The sequence below is a fragment of the Nelumbo nucifera genome, chromosome 2, assembly GCF_055504915.1.
Source record: "Nelumbo nucifera cultivar China Antique chromosome 2, China Antique-T2T, whole genome shotgun sequence".
NCBI lineage: Eukaryota > Viridiplantae > Streptophyta > Magnoliopsida > Proteales > Nelumbonaceae > Nelumbo > Nelumbo nucifera.
The window spans coordinates 58,787,234-58,804,681 of record NC_142650.1 but is presented as its reverse complement, the minus strand read 5'-3'; the positions used below and the strand labels follow the sequence as shown (position 1 = coordinate 58,804,681).

The 17,448-nt window shown below is 41.5% G+C and overlaps 1 protein-coding gene across 1 annotated transcript; it reads right to left on the bottom strand.

Annotated features, from left to right (window-relative positions):
• Nucleotides 1-192: 192 nt before the first annotated feature.
• On the bottom strand, nt 193-1,616 carry LOC148802254 (uncharacterized). The gene is made up of 2 exons (XM_088897853.1): nt 1,523-1,616; nt 193-545 (listed from the first exon to the last, which is right to left on the bottom strand). The coding sequence occupies exons 1-2, from the start codon at nt 1,614-1,616 to the stop codon at nt 193-195; spliced, it is 447 nt and encodes a 148-aa protein (XP_088753979.1).
• Between the last annotated feature and the right edge of the window lie 15,832 nt (nt 1,617-17,448).

Genomic DNA, 17,448 nt, shown 5'->3' with positions numbered 1-17,448 from the left:
TATTTTTATTTGTAAAATTTTAACAAAAAAAATAAAGTGTTTATTCATTGAAAGTCAGACTGGCCTCCATCTCCTGTGTGTTGATCAATAACTCGCAGATTTTATTAAAATTAGAGAGAAAAAACACAGGTACAAGAAGAGGGAGATAAACTCTCTTATCTCACCCAACCAAAACAACAAGAATGAGAACACTTACAAGATAGCCCAGATGCCCCCTTGTTTAGCTAACCCATCAGCAAAGGAGTTGGCACTTCTTTTAACCCAACTAATCTTCACCTCAATATTCTTGGTTAACCAATTAAATTTCCTCTTCTCATTGCTGTAGTTCCAAAAATTAGCAGTATCATTTCTCAGCCAATCCACTACCAGTTTAGAACCACCTTCTATGACCAATTTGGTGATATTCAGTTCGATTGCCCTTTGAGTTCCCTCAATAACAGTTGAAATCTCAGCTTTAAGAGAATCACCCAATCTAATTGGCCCCGAAAAGAGAGCAATTGTCACTCCCTCCTCATTTCTTAAGACACCTCCAATACCTGATGGACCTGGATTACCCATGCTACTTCCATCAATTAAGTTTGATAAAACCACTAGGAGTCCAAGAGGGTAAGGATATGTCTTTAACTGGAGCTGAACTTACAATTTCCTTCCAATTTCTGAACAAATCATCCACTGAAATGTCTTTAAAAAGAGCCAAAGACTTCAGCCAATGTACCACTCTGATCTGAATCAGCTCCAGAATTTCTAGCAGTCTTCTTTCCCTATCTGAGAAAATCCTCCCATTTCTTTCTTCCCAAATAGTCCAACAAACAGCAGCCCTGAGGTGTCTCTACATAACTCTTCCTCTTTTTTTCAACCAGATAAACAAGGATAGAGCAAAAAGTCTTTGTACATCTGGTGGAGGAGACCATCTGCACCCAAACAAAGATGAACACCACTCCCAAATGTGATTAGTAACAGAGCAGGAAATCAGTAAATGACAACCAGTCTCACCTTCAGCCTTGCATAGAACACACCTGTGGGGAGATAAACAACTCGTAGGCCTCTTTTTCTGAAGAAGATCACAAGTGTTTACTCTTTCCAGGATTGCATCCCAACAGAAACTCCCAAACTTCGGAGGAATCAGTTTGCACCAGACTTCCTTTACCAGAAAAGGCTGCCCTAACTGACCCAATGGATGAACTATAGCTTTGAAGTAAGAAGCACAAGTAAAAATTCCAGAGATTGATAAAGTCCAGACCCTTCTATCTGATTTAGAGGGATCTAAGGAAATACCTTTTAGAATATTAAGAGGAGACAAAGTACTATTCAGTTCTGACTCCCTAATTGCTCTTCAGCTCTTCTAAAATCCAAGTTCCACCCAAACCCTGAGGAAGCTTGTGAGGGCACCAAGAAATTGGATATAGGCTTATTTTTCAGATTAGACAAGGCAAACTGAGAAGGGAACTTATCCTTCAAGGGAGAACCCCCGATCCAGACTTCTTCCCAAAATTTAATGAGGTTACCAAAATGCAAATCATACCTTGTCCACGGAATGAAGAGAGGTAAAGAAACTTGGATAGCTTTCCATGGAGAAGCTCTTGTAGTCCTAGCCAAAATTCCAGCATCCTATCCATTGCTAGCGAGCCCATGAATACTTTCCACGATCTTTACCCACAACCTCTCTTTCTCTAGGAGAAACCTCCATAACCACTAACCCAACAAGGCAACATTCCTCTTCTGAATATTCCCTAACCCTAGGCCTCCACACTCTTTGCTTCTGCTCACCAGACCCCACCTAACCCTATGATCCTTTTCTCCTCACCTAGGTCCCATAGAACATCCCTCATTAATTTTTTCAGCCTTTTGGAAATCCTCCCTGGCATTTTAGAAACTGACAAAATATATCAGAAGGTTGGCAAGGGTAGATTTTACCAATGTGGCTCTCCCCCCCCCCCCACAAGCCACTTCTCAAATCTCTCTACCACCAAATCCCAGAAGTTTTGTCTCATTGGATTATCCCCAAGAGGCAACCCCAAGTACTTCACTGGCCAATTGGATACTACACACTCTAAAATGTTTGCACACTCTTCCACCTCTCTCTCTCCTCAAGATTTACCCCTACTATACAGCTTTTGTCAAGGTTCACTTTTAGATTAGACATTAGCTCAAGCATCTCTATGCTAAGTTTCAAATTCCTAAACCATCTACCATCACCAGCTTCACAAAAGAGGATTGTATCATCCGCGAATTGCAGATGAGTTAGAGGTACCCCATCCTTACCAACTCTCCAACCTTTTATTAGGTTCCTAGAGTCGGCTCTAGAGACCAGTCTTCCCAAGACATCTGCTATCAAAGTAACCAAAAACGGAGATAGGGGATCTCCTTGCCTTATTCCTCTTAGAGCTGAGAAGAAACCCACCACTATCCCATTCACCAAAATGGAGTAGACAAGTAGTGACAAGACCTAACACACCCTATCACCCACTTACACCATCTCTCTCCAAAACCTAAGTTCAAGATTACCTAAAGCAAAAATGACAAACCCACTAAATCATACGCCTTTTCCAAGTCCAATTTACATACCACACCCCTCTTCCCATATCTTTTGAAATCCTCCGCACTTTCATTTGCTATCAGAATTTGATCAATAATCTGTCTTCCCTCGACAAAAGCTCCTTGGTTAGGTTCAATAATATTGGGGAGGACTTTCCCATTCCTGCAGGCCATCACCTTTGCTATGATCTTATGAAGACTATTCACCAAGCTAATCGGTTTGAAATCTCTTGGGTGAATGGCTTCTTTCGTCTTGGGAATTAAGGCCACAAAGGTGGAGTTCAAGCCAAAATTAATTATTCCCCTTCTGTAGAATTCCTCAAAGACTCCCATGATGTCCTCCTTCAGTATATCCCAACAATCTTGATAAAAGGCCAATGTGAACCCATCTGGACCTGGAGCTTTGGAGCGATCCATAGAGAAAACTGCCTCTTGGATTTATTCCAACTCAAACTTTCTTTTAACCAAACTCTCACCTCATAATTCAGCTTAGGCCACTCCAAACCTTCAATCCACACTCTCGCGCATTCAGAGGTTTCCTGAAAATTAATCTGAAATGATTTGCAAAAGCCTCTGCTATTTCATTTTGATGAACTAAGGTAGCACCCTCCACCTCTAGCTTAGAGATGAAATTTTTACTTCTCCCATTTGCTAGGGCATGAAAAAATTCAATGTTCCTATCACCCTCCTTGACTGTTAGGTACTGCCTAACTCAGGGACTCTTTCGAGGGAGCTTGCCTCCGGAATGAGAGAGATAGAGAGAAAGGGAGAGAGAGAGAAAGATTGTATTCCCAAATCAATAATCCCTTCTATTATAACACTGCTGTTATTTATACATTGCTGTTACAATTCTGTTATACCAGCCTCTCCACTTGTCCAGTCCACTTGTCTAGTTTGTTATTCTGTTGTACCAGCCTCTCCACTTGTCTAGTTTGCTATTCTGTTGTACCAGCCTCTCCACTTGTCCAGTCCACTTGTCTGGTTTGTTATTTAATTTGTTCTAGTGGTTGGCTGTTAGTTATATTCTTTAAAGGCTGACGTGGCCTTTTCTTATACACTTGTATTCCCTTTGTTTGTGTCCCAACAGTCCCTCCTCCCTTGAATTCGACCTTGCCCTCAAGGTCAAGATGTGGGAATCTATTCTGTAACTCCAAGTAAGGTTCCCAAGTTGCATCCTCAATTGAGAGACCTGACCATACCACCAAGGCCTCTGGTTCGATGTGATTCCCTTTGCGTATCCACCTGAAATCTGTTATCTGAGTGGGCTCCGTTTGAACTTGGCCCTCTTTCGAGAATGATGGGAGGGTGGTTGTTGTTATTGCTCCTGTTTTTGGCCATTTCTTCAATAGGGATACATGGAATACAGGGTGTAATTTTGATGTTGCTGGGAGGTCCAGCCTGCATGCCACCGACCCGATGCGCTCCACAATATGAAATGGGCCAAAGTACCTTGGGCTCAGTTTGTTCCATCGGTGGCCTGCTACTGAAACCTGCTTGTATGGTTGTAATTTAAGGAAGACTTGCTCCCCAATCTGGTGTTGGGCAGGCCTATGTCTTTTGTTGTAGGAGTCTGCCATCCATTGCTGGGCTCGCTGGAGGTGGGACTTGAGATCTTGTAACACCCTATATCGCTAGAGGAGTTGGTCTTCTACTGCGGCTACTGCTGTAGACCCTTTCTCATATGGAAGTAGGGGAGGTGGGTCCCGTCCATATAGAGCCCGGAAGGGAGTCATTCCGGCTGCACTGTGATACGTGGTATTGTACCACCATTCTGCCCTATGAAGCCACTTGAGCCACTGACGTGGTCTTTCCCTTGCATAGCACCTTAGGTAGGTTTCCAAACTCCGGTTGACCACCTCAGTCTGTCCATCTGTTTGAGGGTGGTAGCTGGTAGATTTGAAGAGTTTCACTCCCTGTAGTCGAAAAAGTTCTGCCCAGAAACGACTCATAAAAATAGGGTCGCGGTCTGAGATAATAGAGTTGGGGGTACCGTGCAGTTGTGCCACCTCCTTAGTAAAAATCTCAGCCACCATGGAGGCTGTAAAGGGGTGGGGCAGAGGGAGAAAATGGTAGTATTTGGTGAATCTATCAACTACTACGAGAATGACGGACTTGCCATAGGAAAGGGGGAGTCCCATTATAAAGTCCATGGATATATCTGCCCACACCTGTGTAGGGATTGGGAGTGGTTGTAGCAGTCCCGCTAGAGACTGGGTATCCACCTTATTTTTCTAGCAAATGACGCATTCAGCTATGAATTCTTGGACCAAATTTCTCATGCCTTTCCAATGGAATTGGATGGCTAGTTTTTTGTAAGTGCGTAGGATCCCTGAGTGCCCTCCTGCTGGAGATGAGTGGAACAATTCCAGAAGCTGTTGAATATGGACTAAATCTTGTGGTATCACCATTCAGCATTTATACAATAGCTAGTTATTCTCTATTGTGTGCCCTGGGTGGCTAGTAGGGTCTTCTTGGATCTGTGAACGCAGCTTGCGCAGTTGTGGGTGCCCTTCAGCTTCATCCCTTAGCTGACCCATGATGGAACATGTAGGGCCCGTGAGAAGTAATAGAAATAGTTGTGGCTGGCGTGACAGTGCATCTGCCACCTTGTTAGCGTGCCCGACCTTGTATTTAATGACATAATCGTAGCCAAGTAATTTGGCTATCCATCGCTGCTGTTCCAGGGATAGTACGGACTGCTCCAACAGAAATTTCAGGCTCTGGTGGTCAGTTCGTATGATGAACCTCCTTCCCAAGAGGTAGGGCCGCCACCTCTGAACTGCGAGAACAATTGCTATCAATTCGCGTTCATATACTGATTTGGCCCATTTCTGCGTTGTCATTGCCTTGCTGAAAAACGCTAGTGGTCTTTCTTCTTGCACGAGGACTGCACCAACTCCTTGGCTTGACGCATCACATTCAATGATGAAGTCCTTTGAGAAGTCTGGAAGTGCGAGCGTTGGCGGGGATGAGACAGTTGTCTTGAATGTCTCGAAGGCCTGTTGGGCCTCCCTAGTCCAGCAGAACCCATCTTTCTTAAGTAAACTTGTCAAGGGGGCAGCAATCAGTCCATACCCTCTAATGAATCGCCGATAGTATCCTGTTAAACCCAAGAAGCCTCGTAACTCCTTCACATTTTGAGGTTGGGGCCAATTTATCATGCTTGAGATCTTTTCCAGGTCTGCTGCTACAATGCCATTCTCGACCACGTGCCCTAAATAGTGTACTTGTGTTTGTCCAAATGCGCACTTTGACTCCTTTGCAAGGAGCTTATGAGTCCTTAGCAGTTCCAAGGTGATTTGTAGATGTACTAGGTGTTCGTCCCATGTAGCGCTATATACAAGTATATCATCAAAAAATACGAGTACAAATTTATGCAAATGGGGTCGAAATATGTCATTCATAAGGGCTTGGAATGTAGCTAGCGCATTGGTCAACCCAAACGGCATAACCAGAAATTCATAATGCCCTTCGTGTGTACGAAAAGCAGTCTTGTGGATGTCTCCCTCATGGACCCGAATTTGATGATATCCCGATCTCAGGTCTAGTTTAGAGAATATGGTGGCCCTGCCAAGTTCATCGATTACCGGTATGGGGAATCGATCCTTCACAATGATGTTATTCAGGGTCCTATAATCTATACAAAACCGCCACGTACCATCCTTCTTTTTCACAAGTAATATTGGCAAGGAGAATGGGCTTTGGCTGGGTTGTATGATTTTTCTGTCAAGCATATCTTGCACTTGCCTCTCAATCTCTAGTTTCTGAAAATAGGGGTAACGATAGGGCCTTACATTTGTAGGTGCAGCCTCGGGCAGCAATGGAATGTGATGATCATGGGCACGCTTCGGTGGTAGTTCCTTAGGTTCTTGGAAGATCACTGAGAACTTCCGAAGTAGCTTTTGTAGATGTGTGCGGCCCTCTTCGGATCTGCTTTCTTGGGCTAGAATGGAGCCATTTTTGTGGGAGTCTATCTGCATTAAAACGATGTGGGTTGGGTCTGCTGCTTGTTTCCTTAGGGAGGCGAGGCTAATAGGTCCTGGACCCTTGGACCGCTGCCCTTGAATATGCACCTGTGAGCTGCCCATTTGGAAATCCATGGTGAGGCGGGCCCAATCACATATCACCGGCCCTAGTTGCCTTAACCATTGGACTCCGAGAACTACATCTGCTCCATTGATTTCCAGGGGGTGCAGATCCACCTCGAACTCATGTCCTTGTATCCTTATCTTTAATTTTGTGCACGTACTGTCACATACCAGATTGCTCCCATTAGCTACGTGCACCCGAAAGGCTGCACATGGTTGGACTGGAACCCCTAGTTGTCTGACCAATGTTTGGATGATGAAATTGAGGGTGTTGCCATTGTCTATCAAACCGACACATGGCACCCTTGTATCAGTCTGGTTACTCTCATAGTTTGAGAAGAAGCAAGACCGGTCAAGGCTTGCAGGGATACTTCCGGGTATTCCTTTGTCCCTTGTACCCATTTTTGGTTGTCCCTTGGCTCCTCAATGTCAGCTGGTTGCTAGACATATTCAGTTTCAGGTTGAAGGAAGAAAACTTGAGGGACCTTACAGCGATGGCCCGACCTGAAGTCTCCACATGTGTAGCAAAGCCCTTTTCTCGTTGGGCTTGCATCTCAGCCCAGGTTAACCTCTTGGCTGAGCTGGGGCCTGAACCAGAGTTGGCATCCTTGCCTGTGATTCCTACTCCTGATCTGGGCTCTGGTTTACCCAAGATTCTAGGTTCTTGGTTTGGTATACCTGGTCTGATCGCAACTCCCAGAGGTCGGCTAATCCTTCTTGCCCAGCTCATTTTGTCTTCATGTAGTCGAGCTAATGCTGCTTCATGAATTGTGGCTAATCCTTTTACCTCCAGCCGCAATTCTTCCTTGAGTCCACCAACAAAACTGCCGACAAGTGCGTTTTCTGGCCAGCCTTGCACGCGCACCACCAATCTTTCAAACGCCATCTAATAATCTTGGACGGAGCCGGTCTGTCGTAGCTTAGCGAGGCTTTCATCATAGTTCTCAAAAACCGAGACTCCAAATCGCATGGTTAAGGCGTCGGTGAAGTTTGCCCATGTGGCCCTTGGGTGTCGTCGCCGGTACCACTGGTACCAGACGACCACCTCTCCTTCCAGGTGTGCAGAAGCTAGTGGAACACGATCAGGTCCTTGTGTGTCAAGGTAATTGAAGTATCTTTCTGTTCGCAGAAGCCAGGAAGTGGGATCTTCCCCTGCGAAGATGGGAAACTCAATTCTTGTTGTTCTTGATCCACTTCGATGACTGGTGTCACTACGCTCTTCCTGAATTGGCGTAGGTGGTGCATGTGCCAGTCGTTCCAGCAAGGATGCAAAGCTTTCTTTGATTTCTTTGACATCAGCTGATATTCTTTGCATTTCTCCTTCCATGTAGTCAACTCTGTTCTCCATTGCTGATGACCTTGTGCTTGGCATCTTGGCTCTGATACCAACTTGTTAGGTACTGCCTAACTCAGGGACTCTTTCGAGGGAGCCTGCCTCCAAAATAAGAGAGATAGAGAGAAAGGGTGAGAGAGAGAGAGAGAGAGAGAGAAAGAAAGAAAGATTGTATTCCCAAATCAATAATCCCTTCTGTTATAACATTGTTGTTATTTATACACTGCTGTTACAATTCTGTTATACCAGCCTCTCCACTTGTCCAATCCACTTGTCTAGTTTGTTATTTAATTTGTTCTAGTGGTTGGCTGTTAGTTATATTCTTTAAAGGATGACGTGGCCTTTTCTTGTACACTTGTATTCCCTTTGTTTGTGTCCCAACATTGATCCACTTACACCTCAATTTTTGCTTCCATCTAATCTCCTCTTTGAACAAGATATCCTCGAACTGCTTGCTTAAATTCCATCTTTGTTTCCTATCTCTTTCCTTTATACTTCCATCTTCTTCTTTTCAATCAATCTCCTCAATTTAGTCCACAAGAGTATCCTCTCCTCTATCCTCCCAAACTCAACCAAATTCCATTCCTTAAGTCTCTCTTTCAAGTATTGAAGCTTCTTATGGAACCTCATTCCTTTCCACTCCACTCTAGGGTCTCCCTCCACCAGCCCTTAATCTTTTGAACAAAATCCGGGTGTGTTAGCCACATGTTTCCAAACCATAACGGAGTAGGGCCAGCACTCCTTAGTGTCTCAAGATCAATCTACCCCAATGTTCTTCCCAATCTAAAGAAAACAAGAATCTATCCAATTTGGAACAAACTGGGTTAGCTTGGAGGTTGGACCAAGTGAAGTTACTATGCATTAAAGGGATCTCTTTGAGTTGGAGAGTGTCCACCAAACTATTAAACCTCCTCATGCTGGTTGTCACCCTTTGTCTGGAGTTATTAGTTTCATTCGTGAACTGGAATACATTAAAATCTCCTCCAATACACCAGGTCCCTCCCACAGCCCTCTGATATCCCCCAATTCTTCCCATAATTTCCTCTTTTCCTGATAATCATTAGGTCCATTGACATTGGTGACCACCCACTCAAACCCATCCTCTAATTGTTTAAACTTTACAGAGATTGTAAAATTTCCAATGAGCTCTTCAATCCCCTCTAGCACCTCATTCTTCCACATAGTAACTTTTTTTTATCAATAATTGGAATTCATTAGATTAAAAGAATTTAGTTACAGCGCTCCAAAGAGAGATAAACAGGGGTGAAAGGCAATAGTTTGGCCTTCTTTTGGAATTGGTTTTCCTCTTCTTTGGATGCAAGTGGACCCCTCCTTCGAATGTAGTAAGACATTTTGATCCAAACTTCTTTAGACCTCCAAAGAAGAAGGGGAGAGCAATGTGGAGAGCAACAAGAGCAGCTGTTTTGTGGTCAATTTGGGAAGAAAGAAACAATAGGATCTTCCAGGGTTCTAAAAGACCTAAGGAGCAAATCATTGACTACATATCTACCAAGGTCATTCATTGGCTTAAAGCATCCCCTTTATTTAAAGATTATTCAGCTGATGATTTGTTCAGAGGATGGTACACTGTGGCAAACTCTTCCTCATTGAGGTTTGTGTTAAAGGAGCAATGGATCCCTCCTGCACATCAATGGGTGAAGCTGAACTTCGACGGGAGTTCCTTAGGAAACCCGGGTCCCTTTGGGGTGGGAGGAGCTTTCAAAGATAGGGAGGGCAAACTGGTTGCACTGAATTCAGGTCCGATAGGTGATGGAGACTATTTGATAGCAGAGATTTTGGCCTTTCTACAAGGTCTAAGACTGGCTAAACAATGGGGCTTACACCAGATTGAGGTAGAAGGGGACTCTAAACTATTAATTGGGTGGTTGCAGTCACATAACTTGGGGGCCTGGGTACATCGACAATTTATGAGGGAAATAAACTGCTTAGCAAGGGATGTTGGGGCACTGTTCAAGTGGACAAGGAGGTTAGCGAATGGACTAGCCAACACCCTTGCAAAGCAAGGAACTTTCAAGGAAAACTTGTTTTGGGCTGTTCTGTAATCAGAAAGTACTTTTCTTGGGGTAAACACCCTTGACTGGGTGGTGACAGTGTATTCTCTTTATATGTCTAATGAAAGTTACCGTTTCTGATAAAAAAAAGAGAGATAAACATGCTTAACTCTCTCTAGGAAGATAACAAAAAGGAAAAAAGTTACAGAACAGCCCAAAAAATTTGATCCCTTCCCACCCCCTGCTTTGCCAAAGCATCAGCAAATGCATTTGCTGTTCTCTTGACCCACTGAAACTTGATTTCCAGCCCTCCAGTTAGCCACTTAATCTCCCTCCTCTCATTAGCATATTTCCAAAGTCCACTACCTTCTTGTAACCAACTTAAGACCAGCTTTGAGCCCCTTCAACGACTAACTTTTGTATATTCAATTCCTTAAACTTCCTTATACCCTCCAGTACTGCATAGACCTCAGCTTTGAGAGAATCTCCAAACCCAATGGAACCTGAATACAAAGCGAGCACCTTCTCATCCTCGTCTCTGAAAACCCCTCCTACACCTGATGGACCTGGATTTCCTTCACTACTTCCATCAAAGTTTAGCTTTATAAGTCCACGTTCTGGAGGTGACCAGAAAGGACAAACTAAAGAGCGAGCAGGAGCAGAATTTGCCACCTCCAGCCAGCTATTCAGCAACATATCCGTAGAAATATCAACAAACAGGTCCAAGGATTTCAGCCAATGTACCACCCTCACTGTTACTACTTCAATAAGGCATTCTTTACTTCTTTCAATTTCAAAGAAAATTCCGGTGTTGGGAAATCAGCTAATGCATTTGCTGATGTCTTGGCAAAACAAGGGACAAACAGGGAAACATTGTTATGGGTGCAACTGTAATTTGTGACTAACAGTCATGCACTTTTTAATGTAGTTTTTGTTTTTTTCTGTATGGAGAGGCAGCACCTCACGCCTCTCTAAGGGGATTTTCATGTAACCGATCTTTGAATTAATGGAATATGACTCTTTACTTATAAAAAAAAATTACTACCTAAATTTTTTATCTTCAAAGAATGATTTCTTAGAATGAGTTTTGGACATAAAAAAAGAATTAAGACCTTTATAAATCCAAGCTTAAGAGAGATTCTTAGAATCACAAAATTCATCAGAATTTTGGTAGTAAGTGGAGGAGAAGGATCAATGTTTGTACTTTGCTTTACCACCCCTACATTTGTGATTCTTACCAATGGTGCCCCAACTGGTTACTTCAAGAATTATAGGGGTCTGAGGCAGGGAGACCCCTTCTCTCCTCTTCTGTTCATTTGTGTTACTGAGGCTCTGGATGCACTTTCTAAGAAAGCTATAGTGGGTGGGTTTATTTCAGGTTTGAAATGTGTAGGAATGGCCCAAATACTTGCCTTCTAGAATTTTTTGACATCACCTTGTTTTTTCTTGATGCTTCTATTCCGCAGTTGCAGCACCTTCTGTGGGTTCTAAGATGGCTAGAGATTGTATTGGGTCTTAGAATAAATCTGGAAAAAGCTCCCTAATTTTCTGTTAACCGAGCTCCTAATTTTGACAAATTGGCTAGGGCTGTAAGGTGAACCACCTACCAATCTCTTATTTAGGGCTGCCGTTCAGAGCCAATTGTACTTCCTCCTGCTTCATTTGTGAACCAGTTATTGAGAGGTTTCACAAGAACTCATCTGGAAAGGCAAGGTACTTCCCTAAGGGAGGTAAACTAACACTAATCAAAAGTACCATTCCTAGCCTCCCTAGCCACTAGCTATCCATGTTCCAGGTCCCTTCAAAAGTTTCAAACAATTTGGAGAAGATCCAAAAGGACTTCTTTTGGAAGGAGTGGAAGGATGACAAGGAGATCTTGTTGACTGGGCTAGCATTTCCTCTCCTAAGCAGATGGGTGGTTTGGGAATTTATCAAATTAGAGCAGGCAAATATGGGCTTTCTAATGGGGGTTAGATACAAATCAATCTACATGTGTTACTAATAGAGCAGTTTGGAAGGGAATCCATAAGTCTTTGAGCTCATTTCCTTGAAGTCATTGCCAATAAACTGGGCAATGGCACTCAGCTGAGGTTTTGGTTTGACATTTGGCGTGGTGTCAGGACTCTAGCTGACTCATACCCCAGCTTTTTTAATGCTGCTATCAATAAAGATGCTACTGTTGTAGAAATGTTCTCTACTGATGGCCCTAATGGACTTTGGACATTTAATTTGATGAATCATTTATGTGTTGCTGATATAAAAAAGGACTTTGGACTCCTGCTTTCAGAAGGAACCTTTTTGACTGGGAAATTGAAGTCCCGAAGAGCTTACTATTCCAGCTTCAGCAGTACCCGCTGAAGATGACACTAGGATCTGGACTTGTAACGAGTTGTCAAAGGTTGCATCCTTGGTCTGGACGGCAGCCTTGGGCAAGTGCTTTACCAAAGACAAGCTGAGCAGAAGAGGCATTCTTATCACTTCCCCAATTGTCCACTTTGCCATTCTGATTTGGAAACTGCAGACTATCCTTGGATGGAGAGGAACTGCAAAATTTTTGAAGGCAAATCCTCTCAAACTGATTAAATGATAGGGACTCCCAAGGTGGTAGTGGGCTGGCTTGGAGACCCAGACTCAGTGATATGGTGTTATAGAAATGAAATGAAGAATTTGTGCAGTAATAAAAAATTTGAACAGCAATATTCACTTGCTTGTTGTCGAATTTGTGCAGTAATAAAAAATTAAAAATTATCTCTAATTTTATAAATTGTAATAGAGAAATCTTCACAAGCGACATAGAATCAAATCAGCATGTAATGAAATTTTGTACTTTAGTAATAGCATCAAAACAAATACTGCAAATTAGCATGTAATGTAATTTTTTACAAAACTGCAAGTTATGGACGGTGCAGTGGTCTTTGTGGTTTTGGGATTGTTGTTACCTTTGAATGTTGGACGGCTGGTTACAGAGCAGTTGATGGGATATTGGGATCCAATCAGTCCTTCCAACTTCGAACTCTCAGAGCTGAAGAAAGGACAAAGAAAAACCCAAAATCAGGAAGAAGAAGAAAAAGAAGAATCTGAGAGACTGAGACTGTGAAGTAACAATACTGTCGGGCGTCGACTGTGAGAGACTGAAAGGCTGAGAGCTGAGACTTGACTGAGAGATATAAGTACCGCCGATCCGCCGGCACCGTGAGGGTGAGGTAGGCTCGTAGGCCGCAGCTCGCAGCCTCGCAGAGTTGCAGCTTCACAGGGAGAGGGAGGGTTGGAACTGAAAGGGTTTTGGCTTGTTCATTGATTTTTTTTCCCTCTCTCTCTTTGATTTCGTATTTGGTAATTGCTTTTAGAATGTGAATGGGGCCACCATGCACATAAGTTCGATTAAGCTCGCGAACTTAACGAGCCGGGCTGTATCTTATTCGAACCGAGTTCGAATCATTCGTAAAAAGCTTAGTTTATTTCCACCCCTATTCCTAACGATGTTATTGCGTCGTTAACATTTTAAAAACTGAGCCGCAGGTCGACTCTTTGCCAATGTCATGGTTTTGAAAACCGGACCGGACAGTCAGACCGGTTGACTGGGAATAGTTAGATTATTGGTTTCATTTCACCCTAAAACTGCTTTTTGGCCAAAAACTATTGATTTGATCAATGATCCATTGACCCGATCAATCAAATTGACTTGGATAATGGTTTTTTACCATTTTTATTTTATTTATTTTTTAAGTCAGATTGGATTATCCATTCGAACCAGATGGTTGGACCGTTCACCTAGGAAGGGCCCCCATAACAATTCTGTATAGTCTGGTTTTTAAAACTTTGGCCAGTGTTTTAAAAACTGAACTGGAGGTTGACTCCTTTTCATGCAAATCGACAAATTTTAAAAATCGCCAATCCCCACCCCTACAACAACTAGGGGTCAGATCCAAATATATTTGGAACCAACCCAATAAGAAACGCTAAAGACCCATAACTAAATCGGACCTGATAAGGTTTGTAATTTTAGACCCATAATTGAATCAATCGGTTTTTAGGACAATCGGGTTTGACCCAATTGGACTTAATTATAATAATCCTACTAAAAATGTTATATATATATAAAATACTAATTAAATTAATATAACTTGAGTTGGGTTTGAATCGGTTTGGGACTAGGTGAGACCAATTCCAAACCAATAAGAATCAAGACAATATATCAAGAAACGGAACTGGCCCAATTAGTTTGGGTCTATTGGGTTAATCAACCCATTAACTACCCTACCCACAACACAACATTCACATGTGACGGAGAATGGAGGTTAGGCATAACTTTCTAAAGTGTATTTAAAAGTTAGGTTTGAAGTATGTTTTTTTTTTGGAGGGGGGGATTTTGAAAGGGGGGAAGTTGGTTAATGGGAACCTATGACCAAAAAATCTATGTTCTTTTTTTTCAGATTTATGTGGGGATTAGGGAAAGTTTATTTTCCTGTTATCACTTACCTAAGTGATAGCCATCTACCAAGTGTGTAAATAACTTTCTCACTTGGGGGAAAGATGCCAACATTTTGATGGGACAAAAATGCCTCTTTTGATAATTGAATTTTTATGGCTAAGGTGGTCATTATTTTATTTACCTGGAAAATAAAAAAAAAATATGGGTAAATGCACTTACCTAGATAAATGTTTCCTAGGAAACACTTACCTAAATAACAAACTTACCGAAAAGCAAACAAAGCCTTAAGATTAAGGTTAAAAAGTATGAACCCTAACTTCAGGATGGGTTAAGATTGAGGCATGGGCATCCAATCAGATAAACAAAGTAGATAAATAATAAAACTTTTAAGAGGAATCTGAAAATCCAATCTAAACAAATTAAATCTAAGTCTATATGTTAATCCATGTGTAAAAATGAACCAATTATTAGAAAAAGCGCCAATTTAAGGGATGACTCAAATGGTATATTAGCTGGTTTGTTCTCAGTAGAGATACGGATTTGATTACTACAACCATTAACTTTTGGGAAGGGACTTATTAGCATGGTTTTTAAAACCAACCAGGAGATCGAAACGGCCAGGGGTCCGTTAATCGGGTTGAACGGTCGGGCGATTTGAATCGAACGGTCAGCCTATTCCAACAAAAAGTTAAAAAAAAAAATAAAAAAACAATCAAAACCATTCAAATGGTTTGAATGGTTAACTGCCCAGGTCGGCAATTTGCTGACCAAAATCAACGGTTTTTTAAAAAAAATCTACTTTTGGGGAAAAACCAAGACCGATTCCCAATTTTTTTTGGTTTGACCATTTGGTCCGGTCCGATTTTGAAAACCATGGTTATTAGTGTGGTGCTGCACTATTCAATTTGCCCCTGTGGGAGATTCGGTGTATAACCAAAATACCAAAGGAGAATCATCAGGAAAAAAGAAAACCATTTATTTTTAAATTTGACCATTGGTTGAGAGATTAATATAATAAGGTGATGTCACATTTGAAATAGGGTTGTTAATGGATTGAGTCTGGGTTAGATCGATGTAGAACCAATTCCAAATCATCGAGACAAAATCACAAACCCAAAACCAGTTGCAAATCATTTTGTGAGATCTGCAATGGGCCAAGTCTGGACAAGTTCCTCTAATCAGACATTTTTCTATTATAACAAATAGTACCTGTTTTTTGGTGGACGAAATACACAAATATATTTGCAAGACTACAGTGATACCCCTCTCTCCAACCTTATCCCTTTTGAACCAAAATTTTGGAAATAGGCTCATCCATTCACCCGAATTGAATTGTTGGTGGGTTGTGAGACTAGTGTACAGTAGTAGGAATAGGAGAGAGAAATAAAATAAAGTATTTTTGTTATATAAACAAATTAATAGCATGGATCGATAGAATGTAGATTGATGAGACAGGGTTATTTTTTGCCATTGAAAAGTAACAATGGCTGATAGTAAACCATTTTTAATAGAAAAGTGAAGAGAAGTTATAAATTATAACCCTAATTTAGATGATCATAAATACACTACTTTTTTTGGTGGGAAAAAATATATTCATTATAAAAGAAAAAATGACACAAGACTAAGTCGAAAGCACACTAATCGAAGCACACAAATCGAAGGCAAGCAAACTTAAAAAAACTAACCTTATTCAGACAAAGCTTGTAACCCAAAGTTTTTAAAACCGGATCGGACTGGGAACCATTTTGGGGACTGGTTTCCGGGGTGAATGGTCCAGTACTCTTATTTGAATGGATGACCCATTATGAATTACAAAAAAAAAAATAATAATAACTGCCAAAAAACATTGTTTGGGTCAATGGTTCAACCGCCCAAATCAGCGGTTTGTTGACAAAATCCATGGTTTTTTGGCCGAATAGTGCTTTTAGGGTGAAACAGAACCAGTTATCTGACCAGTTCTTGATTTTTCTGATCCGATTGTCTATAATCCAGTCTGGTAGTCTGGTTTTGAAAACCATGTTGTAAGTTGTAACCTACGTCTTCTAAAGACTTGGACAACAAAACAAGAAGAACACCCTCAAACTCACAAAAAATACACAAAACCATAACTAACCAACAAGTGAGTTGACCTATTGAAACTTCTAGGGAAAAAAAGAAAAGAGACTTCCAAGATTCCACAAGCAATCTTATGTGGAATCTTAATGTCCTCTAACAGGAACCCAACTTTTTTTTGGAGGAACACAATGATCTTTTTTTAAGATTTCTTAAACCAAGGTTTTTAAAACCAATTCAGACAATGAATCAGTCAGGGGTCCGGTTCCCGAGTCAAATGGTCTAACAGTTTGAACCGAACGGATGACCCGTTCTGACAAAAAAAAAAAACTGGCCAAATCGTTGAATGGTTTGAACGATTCAATTGCCCGAGTCAACAGTTTTCTGATCAAATCAACGGTTTTGAGATAAAATGAAACCAGTCACCAAACTGGTTCCCGATTTTTCCAGTCTGATCGTCTGGTCCAGTTTGGTTTTGAAAACTATGTCTTAAACCTTATAGAATCGCCAAAACTTTTGCATGCAAAATGCCCTTTTTGATATATTGCTAGGAATCAAGATATTTAGATAGATAGTTCCATCTGTAATTTATTTATCATTAGGGCATTAAGCTCAAGTAGAATAACCTTAAAATTAAATAAATTGAATATGAAAGTGTCATTTTGCTTTTGGATGATCATATATTAAGCATGAAGGTGAGGGCCAATATTGATAAAATACAAATTGAGCCATAGTTGGTATTCATAAGAATTCAGTATATATGTAAATTGTTAAAAGGACTACTTATGCCATTCTACATCTGTCATTAAGATCCTTTAGGCTATGTTTGGTTTGAAGGAAAAGGTAGGGATAGGAAGGGAAAGGCAGGGAACCTATGCAAGGTTTGTAAAAGTTCCCTACCTTTTCCTACTTTTTCATTCAAACCAAACACAACCTTAGGGATGACCCCTATTTGGATCTTCAGATCGGATTCGGATCGCCCCTATCCGATCCGAG